The 25,187-nt window shown below is 41.2% G+C and overlaps 2 protein-coding genes across 2 annotated transcripts in view; both read left to right on the forward strand.

Annotated features, from left to right (window-relative positions):
• The first annotated feature begins 8,986 nt into the window (after nt 1-8,986).
• On the forward strand, nt 8,987-10,962 carry LOC141002379 (mid1-interacting protein 1-B-like). Its single transcript, XM_073473692.1, has 2 exons — nt 8,987-9,067; nt 9,290-10,962. The coding sequence occupies exon 2, from the start codon at nt 9,629-9,631 to the stop codon at nt 10,121-10,123; it is 495 nt and encodes a 164-aa protein (XP_073329793.1). The 5' UTR covers nt 8,987-9,067; nt 9,290-9,628; the 3' UTR covers nt 10,124-10,962.
• Nucleotides 10,963-13,527: 2,565 nt separating this feature from the next.
• Nucleotides 13,528-25,187, forward strand: part of LOC141002329 (cyclic AMP receptor-like protein A) — a 51,781-nt gene continuing 40,121 nt past the window's right edge. The window contains exons 1-6 of the mRNA XM_073473625.1: nt 13,528-13,686; nt 17,845-17,897; nt 19,483-19,537; nt 20,581-20,637; nt 20,739-20,799; nt 23,747-23,834. Of these exons, the coding sequence (XP_073329726.1) occupies nt 13,606-13,686; nt 17,845-17,897; nt 19,483-19,537; nt 20,581-20,637; nt 20,739-20,799; nt 23,747-23,834 (395 nt within the window). The 5' untranslated portion in view covers nt 13,528-13,605. The remainder of the gene's footprint in view (nt 13,687-17,844; nt 17,898-19,482; nt 19,538-20,580; nt 20,638-20,738; nt 20,800-23,746; nt 23,835-25,187) is intronic.

Genomic DNA, 25,187 nt, shown 5'->3' on the forward strand with positions numbered 1-25,187 from the left:
TAGACTAGGTTTGTGTTTGAGTTGTCAATTAACAGAACACCATATGCAGTGAAGCCTGTTCATGAGTTTCCTGTACTCAGTTGTGTCCACAAAACTAAATCTGGTTGACTTTCAGTTGTTGATAGAGACCGAAACATCTCATCTCAGCTGTGTAGTTTCTAAGAGAAAAAAAAAGGATACATAAGGACTCAAAATTTTAAAAGTACAGACAAGGAAAAGACTTAAAAAGAACTTTGAGTTTCAAAATAATAATCGTCATACCCTCACCAAACTGGGGAAAAACACACAATTCCACAATCAGACCAGTGTTAGCGTTAGAGTAGTGAACTCTGTGTTAGCAGTGAAGGGTCCCTAACAAATCCAGACTATGAGAAACTAGAAAAGAAGAAATAGCCTGTTTTAATCCCTTCACACACTTAGAGTCAACACGACAAACAACAGACACTGGGTTGAATTAATCAAACGTACAATTCATAATTAGGGGGAGATGGTGGAGAGAATTTCCCTCATTCCAAGACGGACAGATGTGCACTAGATGTTGTGGCAGATTATCTAGTTACCATGAGAAACCCACAACTGAGGAAGATTGACATTATAATACAAACTGTGTGGCCACAACCTTCAACTGGGACACAGACAAACCAGGAGGAATCCAGAGCAAACACACAGTTTTTGCCAACACTTGGCGATGACAAAGGAATCCTTTCTGCAGCACTGCATGAACAGATAGGAACCAAGTTTGTTTTACCAAAGAAGAAAAAAAACACAAACACCAAGAATTTGACATTCTTTCAGGCCAAAATTAAATAAGCTATTTATTTTGGGGAATAAAAGACTGCCTTTGATGCACAAAATGTCCCAACCTGAGGGAAAACCAGCAGAGCAACACATGAAACTCTGACTCATGTTTATCATATACAGGCTCTTCTTTGATTTCATCATGTTTGTACAACAAAATATTGTTTGTTCTATAATAACATATTTTTTTATTGGTTTACACATATACAACATTAATATACACATACGTACAACAACATGTGATGGGAAGTGAAAAAACCCTCAGAGGCCCTGTTCAGTCCCAGTATTACGAAGTGTCCTGAAGTGCCCACTTTAAATGTACATCACTGGGACGAAACAAAGAAAGAACCTATGTATGACATTTGCCGAATTTACTAGAAGGCCATAATGCTGAAGAATTTCTTACAAAGTTTATAAAGTTTCTTCTAATTCACCAACTCATAAAACCAAGCGATTTTTTAAGGGAGTTTGGGGACTCTCTCCACGGACGACACTAAAGTAGCCTATATGGGCTACTGTTGACTGTATTTGTAAAATTTGACGTGTTAACTGTCAATAAAACGTTGTCTTGTTTCATAAATTGAGTGTAAAATCAGTTGAAACAGCGTGGTCAAACAGCGGCTAAATGTTGGCAGCGACGACAGTTGACACGTTACAAGCAAAGAAGCAAGCGTCCCGGACGACCTCTGAATGTGGTCTGAGTGATCAGACCACAAATGTGTCCTCAATGCTTCATGGGTGCATTCACACTTCTGCTCAGAGCTGTCAGCTTGTGATCGGGTCATGAAGGAAGGATGTTCTGACCAGGTGTGAACAGCATTAAAAGAAAGAGAAAGAAAAAAACGCTCAAAGGATGACAGAGAGACAAGATAAGAAAAAAAATGTGATTCTTATTTTCTAAAACTGTGACAGGTTTTTTTTTGTTGAACATCTCGAGGCCGGTTACTTTATGACATCACTGAGTACCATCCTGGTCCACATGATGGCGCTTGGGTATCAGCGGAAAACGGAGCTGTGGGGAGAGAGCACAGTGTGTGACGGACGGAGCGCCGCACACATTCTCCGTCTTTCTCCGTCCGCCTGGTCTCCTGCGCCGCTGCTGCTGCGGGCTGCATCGGAAAACAAGGCCGGAAAGGCGGTGGGGAGGCGGATGAGAGAGGCTGATACTCGCGGGGAGATCGCGCTAACCGGCCTCGCTCCAATCTCGTTAACGCAAATTACCGGCAGAGCGGCGCGGCAGTGGGTCCGCTAATGGAGCGTGCGTGCCGCTGGCTCCCGCGCCCTGCGCCCCCCACACCCCTCCCCTCGCCTCCGCCTCCTGAATACACTTAATGGGTTATAGGCTAGAGGGAGGCATCCACCGGGGAAGCGCTATTACTCACACAGGCACACGCACGCACGCACACACACACACACACACACACACACACACACACACACACACACACACACACAAAACCCGGACTCGAGAGCGCACGGACGCGTTCAAGTGCAGCCAGTATGATTAGGAAAGGAAGGCGGGTTGCAATCACTACATTTTTCAGCTTCCGTTGTGAGTGTTTGTGAGTCAGAGGCCTTTAAAGAAATGACTAAAATTCATATGTGTGTCATGTTATCATAAATGACACAGGTGGCATTTCAGGAGCAAAAGGCTTTGAAACGGCGTGTAGACATTTATGCAGGAGAATCAATCAATCAATTAATCAGTTAATTGACCAAGCTTTGTTTGTATAGCGCCAGTTCACGACAAAAGTCATCTCATGACACTTTCCTGATTGAGCAGGTCTAGACCACGCTCCTTGATTAATTTATTTACAGGGACCCTACATTTCCCCCACGAGCAAGCACAGTGGCGAGGAAAAAAAAACTGCCTTTTATCAGGCAGAAACCTCGGAGCAGAACCGGACTCAATGGTGGGCAGCCATCTGAGAGACAGAGAAGGAGAGAGGGGGGAGGGTGAGAGAGAGAGGAGGGTGAGGGAGGGAGGTGGGAGAAGCAAATATACAGAAAATATAGGCCTAATGGTAGTGGGAAATGTGTAGCCTCACACATGTGGTGAGACTTTCCTATCAGAGCCTGGTCAGAGTTTCAGTTTTGGAGTAGGGTGTCCGAGGTATTTGAATCATGATCACAGCAGGCTATTTATAAAATACTGCTGATGGTCCAGTTTAAAAAACGTGTCAGACAATTTGTAGAGCAGCCTACACTGCCAGGAATGAAAGTCGAACTACTGAATTGATCTACTTAAAATGCAGGCCTGTAGAAACCCGAGGCAGTAGGTACTGTACTGTATGCTCATGTCAAAATAAAGTGTATTTACAGAAAAATGTAAGATTTCTGCAATGAAATGTCTTAAAACAACTCAACCTTATATATTGTGTGGAGTTGTGTGCTTACATTGTTCTAAATGTTTCCACCAATGTTCAAACCCAGAGAGGTCCACACATTTAGCGTGAGTTTAGGGAAGTCAGTGAACAAGACTTAACAAGAATAAAACTTTATAACATCATCTCATCTGTGAACATTTGTGCCTCATCGGATAGATTTTCATCAGCAGTGGTGGTTGTATAATGGTGTATGTATCAACAGTGACATAAGTTTGACCTGAGGATCATTTGAGTCTATTCATGTTACCTGCGTGAGTGTTTATTTCTCCCAGCCAGATTACTTTACTGTACATTAGCCGTGCAGCTAGAGAGTGTGTGTATCTGTGTGTTTAAATTCTGGTCAAATCTCACTGAATTCAGCACTCATCAGAGACTCGAGGTCTCTCCCGTCGTTTCCACTCTCTTCTCTGTAATGTTTTTCGTGTCATTACTTCAGACCCAAAGGTCACTGACTCAAGTGACATCACTTGAGCAAATTTATCAGACTTCACACAGCTCCCTCTTGAGACAAAAAGGCTTTACACAGCTTTTTTCACATTTGCACTCATACTCCTGAAGATCCTGAGACACACTTTGATGTAAGATTGGCGGATTTCCCCTTTTAGTAGACAAGTCAGCAAGACTTAACAGGCCCTTTTCACAGAAGACATCTTGACAGGTCGCACTGTGAAAATGAGACGACAGCTTAATTCCAATTCAGTTTCAGGATCCTGGTTATGTGTGTTCAGGTTTACTGTCACACTGTCATGACTTCCTGGAGCGTGTGAGTAGAACAGAGCCATTATTAACGTTACAAGTAACACCTGAGCTTTTCTTTCTATAACAAGTCAGAAAGTCTGCTGTGAAAAAGGCCTGTTGAACAGTTTAGGATACTCACTGTTCAGCTGTCGTGGAAGGATAGTAACAAAAAGAGGGAACATTGCACCTATAAGAGAGTTACTTTGGAAGATATCCACTTGAATTGTCTAACTAAGATTGCTGGAACCTCATATTAAAGCTGCTGTTAGCATTACTTTCTTATTGAAGTACGAGTTGAATTGCTCCATATTCCAACAATCTAACTTTAGTGAGAGGGTAGGATCACAGCGCTACATACATGTTTACCTCAAGATACACATTTTCAACACACAACATTGTTATGACGTAATGAGTTTTGTTTGTAGTTGGCACCTACATTACGTCTGACACACTGGGATTTGTATTTACCACAGTGTTGTTGCACTCAGAAACTGTGGGGGGCGCCAAATCGCACAAAACGGCAATTTCTACATAATGTTGCTTTGAGTTGCAAGTCATCAAAACAATCACTTGAGTCCAAGTCACAATGACTCCAGTCCACATCTCGGTTCAATAGCCACCAAATTCTCAGCAGGTTGATCAAATCTTCCGTATCATAACACCCAGGTGATGAACCAATAGTTGCTGCTGTTCGTTTAATGGGAATGTCCGGGGCTTATAGAGAGGGACTGGCACGATTCTAGTGCCACACATATTCGTGCTCATGTGCTACACTGAGTGCTGCTCATCAGCAGAATAATTTGTTTTAGTGAACATTACCGGCCTCGAATCATAACATTAAGTGGTTCGTGTGGCTTGGCACATAAGAAATGTGTTTTCAAATGACAATTTGATCAGATTAGAAATCTTATTAAATCTACGGCAGGAATTACTTCACTGCTATAATAGGATCTTTTTTATGAATTTCATTTTCAAAAACTTGCAGAGGGACCACTTACTCTTTCCCTCCTTCAAACGCACACACAGAAATGGTCTCTCCTCTCTTCCACAGTGACACCTCATTTTACTACCTTATAAAGTAATGTACAGGAGCAGGGCTGTCCAGCTCCACCCGTCTGTTTGTGGTGTGCGTTGTTGTCACCGTTGTTGTTCTAATTGCTGCTGCTGCTTCACCTCCAGCTTCCCTGCTGAATTGAGACACCCGTGCCTCACACTTTTCAGCAACATGCAGCTGTGATGACAAGTACTAGAGTTCCCACTCAAGTTGCCTGTTCCTATAGTGCTGCACCCCACTCCTACCACCCCTCCGCCTCCTTCCACTTCCTCCTCTCCCCTCTCTCTCTTTCTTTGAAGCCTTGTGGGATGATGATGACACCCGCCGTAATCGGTGGATGCTCAGCTTTCTGACATGACACACAATCGAGAAAACCCTTCCGACCTGATCCAGGTTTCATTGTTGCATTCAGGCACAGCGCGTCCTCTGACAAGTGGAAGGGTCTCTCACAGGAGAACAGAGAAAGTCAGTGAGGTGGGGCCTTGATTGACAGCCCTGTTGAAAAAGCGAAACCAGCTCCTGTTCTTATCTGATCTCTGCTCAGCAGTGGTGCACATTTGCTCTGCTGACCTCCTTTTTTTTGCTCCCTAACTGGATTGTGTTTGTGTAGCTTTGCTTCTGAGGCAGATTTGGGATTTAGGGGATTTGGGTAGAGTGGGAGAGTGACCAGACCTCAGGCAGTGGTGGAAATTACATAATTACATTTTCTCAACTACAGTATTTAAGTACACTGCTGAGGTACTTATGGCCTACTTTACTTTAGTATCACCACTTTGTGCTGCTTTATACTACTACTGAACTTTTCACTATATTCATTTGACAGCTGCAGTTACTGGTTACTTGCCAGATTAAGATTTAAGTCCTATGAACGTATTATGATATATGATGAATTGTTCAAGATTCAACTAACACAACAGTATACAAATAGTGGTTACAGTAAAATCAGCTGCACCTTGGCGCAACATTAAAATGCTGCTTTCTTGCATGTTTTTTTATGTATCAGTATTAATACTCTGATAATATTTGATAACTAGTAGCAGATATAAGGAAACTTTACGTTTCTTTATGTTGTTGATGTTTCATTTAATGTTGTGACAACTCTGTGCTTATGGTCTGGTTAGGTTTAGACACTAACACCACTTGGGTAGGGCTAGGAGAAAATCCTGTTCTGGCTCAAAATAGATGGTTTTGTCAACACAAACTTGGCTAGGAAATGTCCCCACATCTTTATTAGAAATATCACGTGATTTCTTGCTTACAAATGTCCGTCTCAAACAGTCGTCTCTCGCCTGGCAGACTTTTTGCCCGGCCGTATTGTAGAAATGTTGATATGATACATATGAAACGTACATATTGTACGTATCATATGTGTCTGTGGTTAGCAGAAACGTACAATGTCAACATTTTATTATGTGGTGACTGGGACATTAATATGATAATATAACACCAACAGTAGATATTTTTGAGCTCTTTTTCCAACACAGTAACTAACCTCATTTAAGTACTGCAGTTCAGTACTATTCTGAGGCACTTCTACTTGAGTATTTCAATTTGATGCCACTTTACTCTTCCACTAAATTTCAGAGGAAAATGTACCCAATACTATAATAAAAAAGTCAAAAATCAGCTCCACATCGAGACCTCAACAAGCAATAACATTAAAATGCTGCTTACAAATGAATGAATTAGTTGTTTTAATCCAAATACATTGTATATAATGATATTATATTTCCTTGATAATACCACCTGGATTTGAATGGCAGAGCAGGATTTTTAATGGAGTATTACCACTGCATAGAAAGGCTGCTTTTAAGCAAATCATACGAATAGATCTTCCACCACTGGCTCCAGGACAGGGCGTTTTGGTACCAACAAGAGGAGACGGAAGTAGGATGGGACAGAGACAGAGAGAAACTAACCCAGCCGGTTTTTCCATCCATGTTCGCATTCTCCCCATTCTTGTAGAGCTTACAGTTTTTGAACAGTGATTCATTGGCTGGTATCTGGAACAAACTGTGCTCATAGACAACTCCTCTTGGGCATGCAGTATCAGTCAGCTCTTCTTTCTATGCCAGCCTGCCTTCCCGTCTTCATATCATGAGCCTATCCCTTACTGCAGCATGGATCTATTTTAAACTTCACTCAGTATGAATCAGTCAGACATGTTTTGATTGAACGCCAGACAGGTGGATTTCTTTTTGTTGATGGTCAGACAGTGAAAAACATGTTGCTGTAGCTTCAGTCTGACCAGAAGTGTTTACCAAGGCTCAGATTTCAGACTGAGCTCCTCCACCAGTGCATGTTTTTCATGAACTACTAATGGTGGGCTATTTCGGTGTGGGTTTCCCCCTGTTTCCAGGCACTTAGAGTACCAAGAGTTGGGGGAAATCAGCTCCACCATCACTGCCGGAAACTGGCTGGTGTAACAGTTTGAATTTAAGTGTAATCTGAAAAGCTCGTCAGTAACTAGCTTAGACTTAAGTGACGGTGAGGGGAAATAACCAGGCGAGTAATGTGGCACTCAGTAAAGAGTGAATTTACTGTGTGTAGGTAGTCAAAGTGATCGAGGAATTAACACAAAACACATTTCAGTGGTGACCAGTGATGGAAAGTAACTATATTTTCTTTACTACTGTACCTAAAGGTATCCTATGCAGGATTTTCCTGAAAAGCAAAACAAAATAATGACTCATACAAAAAGAATCCCTCTCAATGTGGCCTTTCAGTGACACTGCCCTCTGCGTTTTCTTAGTTTCTTTTTATATTGCTGTTATATTCTGTACATTTCTGTGCCTCTGGAGCAAGATTGTTGTTTGTTGATTGTCGAGTCTTGTTCCCAGGTCCTCGGGTTACTGGAAATGAGACTCAGCAATCTTTCTCCAGAATCACGTACTGCATGTCTCAAAGGTGTGTTTACAAACAGCAAATCCGCATAGTATGCCTTTAAGTACAGCTTGAGGTGCTTGTACTTTACTTGGGTGTTAGTTTTATGCTGCTTCATATTTCAACTCCACTACTTTACAGAAGAAAGTGTTGCTCTTCTACTCTCTGAGAACTGTTTTTCACATTTCAGAGTAAGATTTTGCATAAAAACATATGACAATTTCATATAATACAATATTCAAACCAACGACTGCCAATCTTGAGTCATTCTTCGGAAAAACAGTGTCTGTTAACATGTGTCAAATGTCTGTCCATTGGTAGAATTTCCACCAAAGAGACATTTCCCCTCTCAACTACTAAGATGGTATCAATTTAAAAAGTTTGAGTCGATTTATTTCTTTGGTCGATATCACAGTTATGTCTCTTTTGGCTTCATGAACACGGCTGTAGGAGACCCTCACTTCAGATGTGAAAAAACTCCCCAAGCCTTTTGACAGGGGAACAGAAAGAAGAAACAACTGGAATGGCAACAGAGGATATAGATTATCAACATTAATGAAATGTATGGATCCAGGAGGGCATCAAGCAGCTTCCAGGTAATGTCAAACAGCTCAAACCTGAGCCATAAAGACATAAAACTCTCCTATACATTAAAAAAAGCAAAGACAAGACCAGTTATATCACTTAAAGTATCAGGAACTATTTCATCTGTTTACTTTTACTTTTGATACTTCAATGATATTTGCTGATATACAACTTTAGTGCCATCACTTAACCAACTAATGTAGGTATTTTACTTGTAATGGAGTATTATTACACTGGTGCGTTGGTAGTTTTACTGAAAGAATACTTACACACTGACAGTCAGTCTATGAATTTAAATCAATAATTGTTCAAAAGCAAGAGTGCTTGACCACGTGTTGCCTCTGTTTTCTATTCTACAGTGGCCTCGTCATTGGTCAAACATCGACATGACCCGCCTCCCGGAGCACGCATACGGTCGTCTGATTGGCTAACTGGAAGCCCGAGCAGTGGGCTGATGGCTGGGTGGATGAATATTCATGAAACCGGTCCGCTCGGTCAGGCCTCGCCCTGTACTTCTCACTGCGTGGCTCATCGAAACAGAATGTGGGAAGTGATGATGTACTATTAGTTATAGCCTTTCACCGGAAGACAAATCATAAATCATAGGAGAGCACATTGCACGGTAAGTTAAGTATTGGATGAGGCAGTGTTGGTCGGTGAACTGGCAGCTGGTGTGCGTAATTACGCGCGGTAAAGCACCGAGCGTGTTCATCCGATAAATCATAGCTGTGGTTTCTTTCTGCTGGACTCTTGTGGTGTTGCATGTACCTCTGACTGTCAATTTAGAGACACTCCTCTCCTTGACAACGTATGAAACATCTAATCTCTGCTGGTGCTATTACAGGTCATTTGGCTCCGGTTACAACTGCAGCGGAAGAACTTGCCAAACAGGTTGTGTAACCGCCTTCGACGCAAGAAACCTGCCTGGATCCGTAGCTATATAAACGCGCACCAGTCTTCCCATAAGCAGGAAACCACGAGAAGGGCACGGACACACAACTACAAGCGCTGCTCACCAGATTTACAGCACAGCCAATCCCTGTCGCAGCATTGCAAGCAAGCAGACGCTTCTTTAAGCCGATCAGCCCGGAATTAAAGCAGGACGCTCCCAGAGCCAAACAAGACAAGAAACTCCGATCTCCGCTTTCACTTGTGTTCGAGAAGAAAAACAACTCTTGCCAAGATGATGATGCAGTTCCACGATTCCCCCACCCAGAAAAACTCCCTCTTCAACGCCATGAACCGCTTCCTCGGCGCCGTGAACAACATGGACCAGACCGTCATGGTGCCCAGCCTGCTGCGGGACGTCCCGCTGGAGGAGGACAGGGAGATGATGGGCTCCATGAAATCGGACGATGAGGAGGGGGACATGTACAGCTACTACCAGCTGCTCAAGTCCATCCGCGGGGACATCGAGTGGGGCGTCAGGTGCGCCGCGGCCGACGAGAGGCTCAAGGAGGGCATGAAGATCACCCGCATGAACTCGTCCACATCCACCTCCTCGTCCGCGTCGTTTTCATCCGAGGAGGACGAAGAGGAGGAGGAGGAGGATCTGAAGGCGCAGTTCCAGTACCACCTGACCGGGCTGCAAGGGGTCCTGTCCAAGCTCACAGTGCAGGCCAACTCGCTCACCAAGCGCTACAAACAGGAGATTGGTATCGGAGGATGGGGCCAGTAATCTTCGAGGCCAAGGAAACTTAAAGCCCATATTTTTTTTAATTTTATTAGACTGGCTGAATTGACTTTCCTGACCAGGCCTTCTGCTGCTGCTGCTGCTGCTACTGATGAAATTTACGGACAAACATTTGAATGGTAGAGAAAAGGGCAGCTTATTTCTCTCTACAGGCCTCCGTGGTGTTGGTCTACTTTGTGGTATTTACTGTAGATGTGTTGATCCTGAGGAGAGCTGTTGTGTATTTAACACCAAACTCATCTTTTGCACTCCAAAGTGTTGTACACATCATGCATTCAGCAGTGAAACACAGATGACACATATTTAAACCATATTTAATGTATTTATTACCTCACACTGTATGTCTGAGAGCCAAATGTTATTTCAAAGTTGGAGAAGAAGTGGACTGCATGAACTACAGGACCTGTCATCTGAACCGCCCCTCTGACTGAAGGGGGGGATACTGACACAGGACTTAGCTTCCTCTGTGTGATGCTAATGATGTCAGTGTGTTCACATGTATTTGTCTGTGTATGACCAGTCCTCTTTCACGTCTAACACGTGTCTGTGTCTTTTAATTGTGCTTGCATGGAAGGAGGCAGATGCTTACTGTATAGCCGCCTATGATCTCCTAATGTCCTACATGGTCAGTGAACCGGAAACAGCCGGTAATATCTCATCTGCATAAGAGAATAATGGGGTCCCAACAAGATGCTGCGTTGTTATTGCTGTTTATTTGCCAGTCAGTGGACACATCTATCTGTCAGAAGAGGCTTTTCTACGCACATTCTGCACCATTTTTTGTACTGATATTTGTTTCTAAAATAAACTTTTATACAAACTTACTTCATTTGTTCTGTATTACTTGTTTGTGAACACAGTTATTTTCAACATGGAGTTTTACATTATAGAACAGACAGCACAAAACTACATTTTGTCTAATTCATACATACAGTGCGCTGATTTCCAACAAAGCAGCATATAAACACTGCTAAGAGTCAGTCTCAACGGTTGCCCTCCTCCTGTCAGTTGGATGCTGTTCAAGAGTTTTAGTTCAGTCACGATAATGTTTAATGACTACATCCGAAACATCTGAACACTTTGTTCCAGGAGTGGATAATTAGATTTTTTTTAGATCATCTGGGTTAGTACCAAAACCTGTTGAATACAACAACAGCTTATGACGCTGGAGCATTTTTGGCATCAACTCATAAAGTGAATCAAAAATCAGATTTATTACCATTATTTACACACAGTTTCCACCAGTAACGCTACAACAAATGTGTTGAAGGGAGGGCTGATTGAAAATGGCCTGCAGGCTGAGGAATGTTGGCTGTCATTTAAGCGACAACACCTTGACCCACCTGAGCTCTGAAACTAAAAAGCCCGAGGAGAAAGGGTGTTTTTTTTACATAGTGAAGCACATGTAAGGCCATTTTGAACACTTTTTTGCATAAATTTCTCTCAATATGATTGTGTGAAGTGGATATTTCGCAGACTACAGTGCATTAGTTGTATCATAGAATTAAAAAAAGGCATTGCACTGTTTGATTTTGAAGAGCTTCACACAGTAAATATATTATCCTGCAGTCAGGAGATTCATATGAGTAAACAAGTATGCTCTGGAATCAGTTAAGTTTGCTTTTTATATATTTTTATAAGACAGATACATGCACAAGCACGTGCACGTGTTGTTTTATGTAATACTTTGCTTTTAGGAAAAAAGGAATCACAGATTTCCTTCATTGTTGTTTGACTAACTGAAAGTGACAGCCTCAAAGGCCACCGAGAGAAATGGGTGCAGCTGGAGTTTCAGTGTCACAATAGGTCAATAGGGTGCAACACACCCACTTACCACTGGCATTCTCCTTCTCTCTCCCTCTCTCTCTCTCTCTCTCACACACACACCACACACAACACACAAAAACACAATGAGGGGCGCACACGCAAAAATCTCTTATTGGCGATGTTAATGTGCTTCTTTTTAAGGGAAAGACAATAGTGGAGGAAACAGAAAGTCGCTTTAATTGTTCTCAATGTGCATGCAATATAGCCTAATATATAGCTAAACCTAAATAACAATATCTAGAGTGCAACTGTACTATATCTTAAGATTTATCCAAATAATTGTTTAATATTAATTAATATTGTTTAAATTAATTCCAATATTTTCTTGTCTGTCTCCTTCTAGAGAAACATAAAACAAAGCCTATTGGAGATCCAGATTAAGTCTACAAAGGAAGCTGCACTGCTCTAGCATCTTAAAGCGATACATGTGCAAATTCTTTCTTTTCTGAGATTCAGGTTGTTAACAGGAAAAGCCACTGCTGTTCACATTTAGGGCAAAGGTAGCATGCCTTTCTGCATTCAACTCTAAATGAGGTTGCTGGTATCTAAAAACATCTGAGATAACCCTCTCATTAACCTTGGTGAATGCCAGAGGGTAGCCTATCACGAAAGCGCTTTCACCCTCTGATAAGTAGTGTCAGTCTCAAAACACTGCACATCAGTGTAGCCTAACAAGAATGAGACCTAACTACCTCCTGAGGCTATAATGAGGCCCTTTCAGTTTCTGATAATGAGATCAATAATGAGAGGTGTGAACACAAGGATTTTTTGCAGCTTTTGACCAGAGTTTCACAGGAAAGTTGATTTCCTGATATCAGTGGTGAAAGAAGTATTTAGATGTTTTACACTGGAATACACCTCTAATGCGCAATACCAAAGTATAAAAATACCCAATTTCAAGTAAACGTGCATGCACAATCTTTCTAACGTGAAAGAAGGTAATTATGATCAGACAACAAAATGTAGCTATTTAAAGTATTAGCAATAAAAGAAGACGCCTCTTGGATGAGAGGTGAAATGTCTTCAAGAAACTGAAACAAGTACAGTTGCCTAAGATACAGCACTTAACCTTCATCAACAAATTAGCAACAAAAGTAATTCTGATGCATTGATGTGTGAGAAACATTTATTGTTACAGCTGCTGGAAGTGAAGCTAGTTTCGTCCACCTCATATACTGTTGTGAATTTAATCTGTAACAGTGCATTATATTTTATGGACAACACCCCCCTCTGAGATGTAGTGAACCACAAGTATTAAGTAGTAGAAAATGGAAATACTCATTTATTTCTTAAATACCACAAAAAAAGGAAAAAGTAGGCTACTTAAGTAAATGTTTTTATTTACATTACACCCTTGACTGATACTAAACTACCATTTACATGTTGGAATTGGATTTTCCTCACATCTTAATATAATGAAAGTGAAACTAATGAAACAAAAACGTTATAAGTCGAGTTTTAATCATGTACACGTCGAAGTCTCCACACACCACCGACCCTGTGACGACCCTGGATTCACAGCGGCCAGTTGTGCTGTTTGTCCCTCTGTGCGCACCGTAGAAACAGGAAGTAAAAGACAAGCTCCAACAAAACAAAAACACATTGGAACGAAATTATCTCCAATTCGTATTTGCCTCAAAATGGACCCTGAAAATCTTAAGACAATGAGCAACAATTCACGCTGCGTACTTTTTAATACTGATCCAGACGACTATCGATGCGTAAGTAGCCAACATCAATGTAAACTCAGTTTTTTAGCTTTTTAGCTAATTGGCTAGTTAGCTACATTAACGTTTCACTGTCAGATGACTTGAGGGTTTTGCTAGGTCTGGTAAATATTTACTCGACCTGCCTGTTTATTGATTGACCGATTGATAAGTTGGTGAATGGAGGTCCGAGACTCGCATGTTTCCCGAAGCTAAACTGTAGCGGTACAACTGAGCTGTCAGTTATCAAACAAGCTATCTGTGTACCGCTAAGTGTTAGTTTAACTGGACTGTCGAGTATTTACGTGACATTGCGACTATTTAAAACAGCGCACAAAACCAGTTTTACCGGCCAGTGTCTAACAAACTTACAAGCTAACTAAAGCTAACTGGCCTGAGCATTAACTCTCCAGCTTTATGTATTTTAGCCATTGTAACTCATATTTAATAAAACTATATTTTCGTTCGTTAATTATTTTAGACTGTGAGACCTGTGAGTCAGTTTGTTATGAAGCAGAGGAAGACAGATAAGTGAAGCTTAACAGTTTCTTATCTTGAAATGATAGTGAACCTGTTTCACATGTTAGCTGGGTGTGAAGGAGAGTAGCACAATAACAACAGTGGTAGAAAGTAACTAAGTACATGTACTCAATTTCTTTTACCTAAGTACATTTTTGAAGGGCGTGTACTTTATAATTATACATGTTCATTTATAGGGATATTTTGTACTGTTTACTTTGCACACAAAATTTGTGGTCATTTCACAAGATACAATGCATGTTACTCATTAAAACCATCCAGCAGTATATGTAAAGCACTTATTTCCCAGCCTTGTACAACATTGAAATATTAGTAACATGTTAATTGATCAACAATAATGTCACAGTAATGCAGTAACATAACCCAAACCATTCTGTATAAGTACTCCTTAGGTACTTTAAGTATATTATGCTGATAATACTTATGCAAAATTGTAAAATCTACTATTTACTAAAGTAAATATAGTAGAATACATCTTCCACATCTATACAATTGTCATACTCAGTGACTTGGCAGTAAGTACTAACAATGTGAAGCTTATGGTGTTTTGACTATTGTGTCATCTCTATGGCCTTGGTTTGAACAGCAGTAACCTGTTCTTATAGCTTCCTCCTGCGCAGTGTTAGGAGGGTTGGCCCTCCCTCAGAGGTAACTCAGGTTCAGTTGTTTGTCACCTCCCGCCCAGACTATTGCATCTCCTTCCTTGCTGAAGCCCCTCTGTCCACCTCTGCAGCTCATGTAGAATGCTGCTGCCCACCTCGTGTTTAGCCCCCATAACTTTTTTGTCCTACTTGTCAGTTTGCTACACTAGCACTGAACATGCTCTTTGTTTGGGAGGGATGATGTACTTTTTTGATGACATCCAGCTCTTGTTACAGAGATGTTTGAATGCACTTACTGTGAGCTGCTTTGGACGAAAGTATTGACCAAACAAATGTGATGCAATGGTTTGTGATGTTGTTGTTATGATTAGGTTTTACTGTAAATTGCTCCTGTTACTTTGTTCACACCACACATGCATTTAACAACATAGTACAATCCAATCCAATACAATACCACCAAGCTCTAGGGCTGCAGGTAATGATTATTTCCATTATCGCTTTGTCCTTAAATTATTTTCACGATATACATAAAATGTAAAAAGAAATGTGGAAAGTGCTTTTTCTAATTCCCCACAGCCCCAAAGCAAGTCTTCAGATCACTTATTTTGTCCAACCAACAGTCCAGAGCTCAAAGTCTCTTCATTTACTGTTATATATGACAAAGAAAGCAGTAAATCCTTACATTTAAGAAGTTAGTACCAGACAGTGTTGGACATTTTCGCTTGAAAAATTACTTTACGTTTGTCTAAATAGTTGGCAATTTCTTTTCTTTTGAAGGACTAAACGATTGATCAACTAATTGTTGCAGCTCGACTAATCCTAGGGTTGAATTTAACACTTCTCTGGCAAAGTCTCAAGCACAAAAACTGTACATCATGAACTTCATATATGTAACTTCAAATTGGATTACATCAAGTTTGCAGATGGTTATGGTTACCCTTGACTGGTGTAAAGGACGGTAATAAACCTTTCAATACTTCCCTTATTTTCAGAATCACCTAGTTAGAAAAGTTGTTGTATCAGTTGTAGTTTGCCACTGAATCAAGTCTAACATACAGGCAGTTTAGTTAAAGAACCAGCGCTGTGTCTCTAGTGCAACGGATGTGTTAATGTGAGAAGGTGTAGCTTTGTGTGCCAGCAGCAGCATTAGGCTCCAGGTTATGGTACCCTCTCTTCATCTAGCTATATCAAGGGAGGAATGCCGGAGTAATGCTGTCTTGCCTAGAGCCCAAATCTCTCCTTTACCAGCAAGCAATTGCTCATAATTGTAAGCAATTGATCAGTGTCAGTGACAGTCTACCGTACACTGACTGACCCAGAAACAGATGGCCCACATCAACCAAACCAGCTATCCCAGTTTCAGTTTGGTTCATAAATCGTCACTAAGATTAATACTATATAGGTCTAGTTTAACAATTTGGATGAATACTGGACCTGCTTGTACTAGTTGGGATGTTATTTGGGGATATTCAATTCTGCTCAGTGCCTTTGAGTTAATGGACGTTAATGGAACGTGTTACAGCAGGTTGTTTCATAAATTGTTATAGTTTATAAAGTTATATTGTTTAGTAAGTTGCTTAAAGCTCAACTTTTTAGTCACTAATTCATTAGTCAATCAACAGAAAAATAATAAGCAATATGTTAGATGGATGAATCATTTAAGTCATTTTTCAAGCATAATAACAAACGTTTCCCAGTTCCAGCTTCTTAATTATGTCGATACAGTATACTGCATTTTGTATCTCATGTGATTATAAATTAAGTATCTCACGTTTTTGAGTGTTGGTCAAACAACAAAACATTATAAGGTTTTTGGAACTATTTTCTGACATTTTATAGACCAGATGATTTATTAAATAATTGTTAGTTGCAGCCCTAATTGCTGGACTCAAAGTAAACAGTCAGATCTTTGTTGATATGATAAGACCATCTTGACTGAAATTTTAAGACTCATTCTTTAATATAATTTAGCAGGAATGTAAATTAGAGTGTAACTCTGTAAATGTATTTGCCCAATATGACCATGATGCAGACATTTGTGTGACTTGCATATCATGAGGTGAGAAAATCCATCCCCAAAATAGCATAATTAACTTTTCAAAAAGCATGATCACTCATGCACTGTTCATTAATGAAACAGTGTATTTCAAAGTGCATAGTCTGAGGCTTTTTAACCCTCCTGCAGTTCCATGTTGGGAGCCATCATTCAAATGTAATTGAAGCAGCAATAAACTGGTATAAGGCCTCTCTCTCTCTCTCTCTTAGGTGAATCAAATCCTTTCTGTCTCTGCAATCCAAGTTTAGAAAGTTTACGTTACTGCAAAACAAATTACTGTAAAACTTGAAACCTTCTTCCACAGATTTAATTAACAATGTTTCCTAGGTTTTTTGGCAATAGATGACCCCGTTTTCTATGTAGGTCAACACGACACCTCAGTGTTTTAGCAGAGGCGATACTAGTTATCAGACTGATCATAGGCTTTTGCTGTGACTGCTCCAAGGCCACAGATGTATGATATTGTGTGCGAAAGATCACAGCAGAGATGTCTCATGCCTCTCATTCTTTTCGTTCAGTTTCAGCTTGAATGTCGCTCTTCTCAAACTATGTTGAGTTTCCGGTTTTAGCTCTGTTAACACATCTGCCTTGCTGGGTTTTATTTCACTCAGCAGTCATTTAACAGCCCTCTGTGTTTTATTGCATGTTAAAATGGGTCAAATGCATGTGAAGGTGACAATCATAATCACCTTAGGTGTCTGTTCATTGTAAATGTTTACACTTCTGATGCTGCTTGGGTTGTGCAGATTCCGTTTTATTGTACTTCCAATAGACATGCTTGCACACACATGTACAAACACACAAAAGACACGCTTGAACAAATGGCAGTCTTGTCAACCCAGTAATTTCCAAGCCTATAATTATAATGATGGCACGACAGTATTTGCATTGCACTTCTCAATAAGTTTGCACAGTGCTTTTCTCCAAACAAAAACAACACACCGAGTCAGTAATGCATATGTTTCTGATTCACAGGTGGTGATTTTAACAGTAAAACGAGCCACAGGAACCTTCTCCTTAGTAGGATGGTAAATATTTCTTCAACTTATTTCTTTCTCAAATGAGCCCTTGTCTTTTATTTCACACCAAATAGTTGAACTGTTTTTAGCTACAGATATTTATCTGCACTGATAAATAAATACAATAAATGTGTCAGCGTGAGTCACATATACAAAGAGGTCTTTCATTATCGTCTTAGCAATCAAGATTGTAATAGATACAGGTGTGTGTGGGGCTTTTGTTGAGGCTGTGCCTAACCTTGTGGAAAATTTCTGAGGCTGTGGTTTACATTGTTGTTGTATTTGTCACACCCTGTATGTCAGATATGTATTTACAATTAAATGAAAGTAGCTCTAAGGTAAGTTCCCGTAAATTAAAATTCAGTCATCATCTGCTCACCCTCATGCTGATGAAAAGTTGGGTTTAGTTTTGTTGTGTTGCAGCATTCTCCTAAACAACTGAAGTAGATGGGGACTTTAAAACGTAAAAAACAAACAAACAAAACTATAAAATGGCTCCATACAGCTTATCCAGCGTAATCCAAGTCTCCACAAGCCTTGAGATACCAATTTCATTGGAAAAGACGCTATTTACACCCTTGACGTGTGGTCGAACTTCAGACAGGGTGTGCACCAACGGTTTTAGTTTAGCAGCAACAGTGAAGATTTTGGCTAACATTTTTTAATCTATTTGGGATCCCAGGGTGTCCGGAGACTTGGATTATGACGGATGAGCTGAGCCATTTTTTTAAGTCCCCATCTACTTCAGTTGTTTAGCAGAATGCTGCAACACTGTTTTGTTGTGAAGCTCCAGAAATGTTTTGTAGACTACGAAACTTCACCTGACTTTCTATCAGTATGGGAGTGAGGAAATATTAGACTGAATTTTTTAATTTGTGGGTGAACTTTTCCTTTAAGCCTGTATCAATTCATAAAAAGTGGTACTGTTTACATAACTACAGCATTAGGGCTGAAGGTTAGTGTTTAAAATGTTGTTTAATAATGAAATTAAATGATCTTGATGTTTCTCAAACCCAGTTGCAGGGCTGTAGACTATAATATAATATATCATTTTAATTGAACAATCATTTTAATTAACAAACCTTAGATCGAGGGAAATTATTTGGGACCAAAATGTCTTCTGGAAAAATGTATTTATAATTTTTAAGAAGACATCGGTGGTTTCCTAATGTTTTTAACAGTCAGTTGTGATTTGGTCGGTGACATGTAGTGGCTATTTGATGAACTGCACCGTAACATTTGGGCCTCAACATTTAGCTGTGGTGGTTGCTTTTTGGCCGGGTACCTCACTCCATCAGATGTTGCTGAGCAGGTCTTTGGCAGGTTTTCTGACACTAATGTGGGTTTCATTAGTTTCAGTCTAAACCGCATTGCTTTAATGGTCAGTGATCCTACTACGAGCCGGAGAATATCAGCAGTGAGAGTAAAGGTTACAAGAGAGCCTGGAGGGATGTGTGCTGGACTTGTTATGATGTATTTATGTGCAGTAAGACAGTATATCATCGTTAGTACAGCAGTTGGCTCTCCTGCTCAAACCGTTGGCTCTGCAGTTAGTGAGAAACATCTCACTGTTGTCTTTCTTCTCTCCCCACAGCCTTTTCATGCTGTTTGTGATCTGGCTGCTTCGCAGGTATCACTCTTTGGCTCAGGTAAATTTGCACTGCAACGTACAGCATGATTTGATTCTCTATTTTTTTTTTCTGTTTGCTTCAGTGCCCCCGGAAATATGTTCAATTAGCCACGGCAAATCTTGGCATAATTGAACCCAATTAAAATGCACAGATGAATCAATTGTGGAGTTAATTGACTCATGGTCGTTATGTGATAATGACTGTCGTCTTGTGCTTTTTCTCCTCTCCAAATGAAGAGGTTTGCATTCAACTTTAGGTCTGACTATACTCTGAATAATATTAGTTAGATGTTTTTTTTCTCTCCACATAAATGTGTTTTCTTTCATCCAAAAGGATGAGGGTTTGTTCAAGTGTGCGGCTTGTGTGGTGTTTTTGAAGCCAGTCCAGCAAGTCTGTCAGGTTTAGCAGCGCTCCACGTTGTCTCCTGCTACTTTGAAGAAAATGACAGCTTAAAGTGTGGCTCTGATGGATCCTATTACCTCTGAACCAGGTCGCACAGAGTGGCCTCACCTCCTCCTCCTTCACCTCTGCTCCTCACCCCTCTTCTTACTTCCATCCCCTTTACAAAGGTTATCCATCAGTCAATAATCTTCAGGGCTCTCTAGCACTCCTGGGTTCTTTTTCTGTCTTCTCCTCCTCTTCCTCTGTAGCCTTTACAGGGGCAATGCAGGACACAAATTGATTATGGCTGTGTGTGTGTTTATCTGTCTGTCTCTTTATATACCTACCACAGCAACCGTTTGTAACACCCATAGGCTGACAGCTGGTATGCATCGTAACTGCCCTTTCAAAATTCTGTAATACACAGGTTATTGATTTATTTCATATAAAACACAATGGCTTCACTGTGTATAGAACGAATTAAGGAGACTCTCCTTTGTGATATTTTCACCAAGTTGTCACAGGGGACACCGTGTGCCAAGCTGTCAGCCACTTCAGTGATCATTTGATGTTTAATTTGCCCTTCTCTCAGTGAATATAAATGCACTGGGATATTTACCAGGGTGTGTTTCGTTCAAGAATCCGTCTTCATGTCTCCCTCTCTCATTTTCACTGTACAGAAGATGATTCTCAGCCTGACTGTAGCTGCCTTCTTTGACAGTGTAGCATATGTCATGGTGAGTTTCTCTTGTCGGTTTCATTAAACACACACACAACGGCTTTTTTTGTGGGTGGTTTGTGAAAATGTTTCCCTGTGCTGTTTTCCTTCCCTACCCAGGGTGAGTCACATCCGGAGGGATCGCTTTGCGACTTTCAGGCCTGGTGGCTAACGTACTTTGGTAAGAGAAAACTTGATTACTCACTGGCACACTTTTAACAATAGAGTTGAGTAAGCCGGCACAGAAAGAGCAAGGATTCAACTCAATAAACCCCAGAGGAAAATTATATTAGTTTGTCATTTTGTTTTTTGGCTTGAGAGCAAAATGCGCCTTGACACTGATCCCTCCAGTTTATAGCAACCATCTTTCACCTTGGGCTTTTGGAAAAGCATTGTAGGGAGTTGTTTTCTGGAGGATATACATGCTTGAGAAAGAGCTTTTTGAAGGTGATGAACAGATTAAATTAGTTATTGTTAAGTCACTTCTATCGCCAGACTTGAGTCAGAAAAGTCATATTTTTGCCTTATTTTTCTCATCATATCTCACTGTACATTATATCTATGGTTGTATGCGTTCTGTTGCATTTAACAATGACTTTATGGTTATTCTTTCTCATGGTATGGCTATAATTTCATTGTGGAGACTGTTTTATATCCGTAATAGCCTATCCTCCTGTCTTTTATTGCGTTCATTTCGTCAACCCAGCCTGTGCATCCCATCCCGAAGTTCTCAATATACACCAGCTGTCAGGGGTGGTTAAACCTGCACATCATTTAGTAGTTCTCACACACCCATACCAAGAATACCACACCTGTGAGCATGGCGCAATACTTGGAAGCCAAGCACCTTGCTGTGCACTTATTGTCCCATCGCAGCCATTTCGTATGCCGCCTTAAAACCTGACGGCCCAGTGTTACATCACCGCTGTATGAGGAGATGATTTTCCTCCAATGACAGTACGGGACTCCAGCGTTTCATTTGAGTTAATCATACACATCAACAGGTTCTCAATTTTGGAGTTAGTGGAAAGAATTCTTTGTGAATCAAACTTTTAAGGAAAAAAGGTGTGGCACACTCCAGCTAAATAAACATTTCTCTTTTATTCAGAAGATTTTTTTGGCCCTCAGCTCTTCTTCAAAATCAACAATCATAGTTGGACACACCTTAGAAACACATCTGGTGGTGACTAGGTAATCATGTTCCACCATTCGCCTGAGAAAAAAACAATCAAGAGGCCTTCAGGAAATGTAAACTTTAAAACAAACAGTCAGAGGTGGCCAAAGTACACACATTCTTTACTCAGGTAGAAGTAATGATTCAATTTCTTGACTGCTACGACAGTGCTAATATAAGTATAAAAGTAAAAAGTATCCGTTTTTTCTACTGCCCATTTCTGTGCAAAGCTTACTGAAGCGCACGTCATTTTGGTATAATTCAAAGACTATTTAACTTAAAGGCAGAATCAGTAGGATTGGTCCCAGCTGTTCCTAAACGCACCACAAATATTAGTTGGTTGTTGAAGCTCATCCCCAGGACATCAAATACCGACATTTTGAGCACTGATAAAAAGTAATCGATAATTCCCCTCAAATGCAAAAGAACCAAAGTAACAAGCCTGTTTTGAAAATGTAAGGTTAAAAGTTGTGAGGAAAATAAATACTCAAATAAAGTACAGATACCTGAAAAATCTACTTAAGTACAGTAAGAAAGTATTTGCGTTTCATTACTTCCCACCTCAACAACGGTGACAGGAGCTGTGACAAGTGACAAGAAACACCATGTCTCATACTACATATTGAGATAAATATTTTTACAGAATGTTATATACATTTTAAATTAGATTTCTAATAGATATCCAGAAAAAGTTAGATATCAGCTCTCTCTTTATTTGCTTTGCTGGCATTTGTTGCAGTTACAGCTCCTTCTGCTTTGATTTGCATAAGGATTCTTAGTTAGGACCGGCTGCTAATACGACACTTCACCAGGCTTGTTTTATTGGTCTCGCTGGCAGACACACAAGCACACGGGCACACACACTCAGACGGATACAGGGTAATGGGCAGTGAGTTAGTGCTGCAGGGGTTGGCGCCTGTCACCTCGGTTTATCATGAGGATCCTCACGCTGAGGACAAACGGCTGTACATAAACACCGGCTGAACGGGCACTTTGTTCTGTAGCGAAGTCTGGTGGGAGCCGCATAGCGCAGCTACGCTTTTAACTCCGACCAATAAAATTTTATGAAATGCGTTTGAAATGGAGGGAGATGGTGGCAGGGGCAGCGTCAGGACAGGTGGTGAAGCTGTGTTATTAAAGCGAAGCTTCCGCTGCTGTCTGGTTACGCAAGACGCGTTTGCCGTCGCCGTGACAATCATTTATTGTGATAATGACAGAGACAGCCAGCCTCCTTCTTTCTTAGTCACTGCACTCTATTCCTAAAGGTTCCCCGAGTGTAACCGGAGTGTGTGTGTTTTGTATATCTGTGTGCGTGTGTGCATGTGTGGGGGTTGTGTGAAACTGAGTAAGCTGAGTATATGGCTCAGAGAATCCATCATTGTGACGACCAGCCCTGCCTGTCTTGTCAACAGAAATATACACACGCACACACAGACACACACACACAAAGAAGGGCTGAATATGAGGGCAGATAAAGGGGAGTGAGCTTTCTAGACTCTCTCCCTTGTCTCGGTAAAATGAGTTCATTTTTTTCCCCTCTGCTGACTTCGCCTTCCTTTCCCTTTCTTCATTTCATCTTTTCTTTTCAGCTTCTTTACACTTGCTGTAGTCCACTCCGTTCGACTCACCCCCGCACCACCGCTCTCCTCCTCCTCCTTTCTTCCTCCCTCGCCCTCACTCCTGCCTTATCTCCCTCTGCTTTTCCACAGTTCATCATTATCTCTCTCTGTGCTCCCCCCTCTCATCCATCACCGTGAGCCACAGGTTTCCCTCATATTACTGCAGAATATGCCTTCATTTATCAAAAAGTGGAACACACGCGCACACACACACACACACACACACACACACACTCCTACGTGTGTGTGTTTAGGCACACAGTTGCAGGTGTGAGCCTGTGTGGCGGGGGAGCTGTGTTGTAATTTGACCTTGTTGTTTGCCTGTGTCTCTGCAGACTGGAGTGCCTTGGCCTGGGTTTGCCTCATCACACTGAACCTGTACCTCAACCTGGTCAGGGAAGTAAGCACCAGCAGATATGAGATGTGAGTAGGTGGCTCAGTGCTGCAGCTAACAATTATTTCCATTATTGAGCATTTGATTTACAGATATATCTTTTCATTTTTCAAGATTTTTTGATTTTAGATGTTTTATTTTGTCCCACACAACCCACGCTTATTAAAGTGTTATAAACTGCGAAAAGTACAAAATTCTCAAGAAACCATATAATGATTGACATTTTTTTTAATTTAATTTAATTTATTTTAAATCCTTGCTTAGATTTTTTACCTAAAATAGTCAAAATCAAAATGCTGGTTGTTTTTCTCATAATCCACAAATTGATTGATCAACACATTTTTAAACAGGTCATTTCCTGTCTCCATGTCCACCTCTGTGTCTCCCTTAAAATGTATATTTCTCTTTTTCGTTTTGCGGCCATTTTCCTCTGCCCGTGTGTTTATGTGTGTGTTTACGTGTGTGTGTTTGGTCTGCTAGAGCATGTGTCTCCCCGCAGAGCAGTGACAGCCCCCCCTGCTCCCCCTCCCTCCCTCCCTCCCTCCCTCCTCTTTTTCTGTTCCAGCCAGCCGACGCTCTAATTGAAAAGGGAGTGAGTGTCAGCCGTTAAGTGTGTGCGTTTGTGTGTGTGCGTGCCTGCCTGCGTGCGCACCCATCTTCACGCTTTGTGGCTCTATGTTTCTGTCGCTCAAACTCCCATGAGCACTCTCCACGGCGCGAGTGTGAATTTGTTTGTGTGTGTGTGTGTGTGTGTGTGTGTGTGTGTATGCGTGTGTGTGTGTGTGTGTGTGTGCTTGCGTGTGTGTGTGTGTGAGATATTCTCTCATTTTCCATGCCTAGCGCGGAGCTTTGTGACACACACACACATTCTAAAAAAAAATGTATGCGCTCGGTGGGCGGAAGAGAACGCTTCAGCAAGTTAGCTGCAACTCTGTTTTTGTATCCTGTAGATGTGATTAGGTGTGCACACCCCCCCCCCACCCTTCTGTGTATGAGGAGTTGGGCCGGTAAATTGAGGTGCCCCCCCCTCACCCATGGGAGTTTCCCTGCATTGATTAGCAATAAGCCAGACGATATAATGGTGGTATAACTCAGAAAGAGACGGCTTTATGGGAGAGGAAGGGGGCAGCCAGGGGGCCAAAATCGGCTCGCTTCAGAGCCTTGTCACCTGCATATCCTCTCATGGGTCCAGAGGGACTTGGCTGGAGGAGGATGTGTCTGCATTTTTGTGTGTTGCTGGTCACACATAATGCAAAAGAAAAAAACCCCAACTCAACCCTTAATGGGTTAGAGCGAAGCCAAGCGAAGTCGTGGCATCATGTATTAACTGCGTAGATAAGCTGTATGTTTTAGGGCAGGCGGGTATGTGGCTTTGCATGCAT

This window comes from Pagrus major, chromosome 9, assembly GCF_040436345.1.
Source record: "Pagrus major chromosome 9, Pma_NU_1.0".
Classification (NCBI taxonomy): domain Eukaryota; kingdom Metazoa; phylum Chordata; class Actinopteri; order Spariformes; family Sparidae; genus Pagrus; species Pagrus major.

Coding starts and splice junctions, on each gene's coding strand:
- LOC141002379 (XM_073473692.1), top strand. CDS start 9,629: ATGATGATGCAGTTCCACGATTCCCCCACCCAGAAAAACTCCCTCTTC.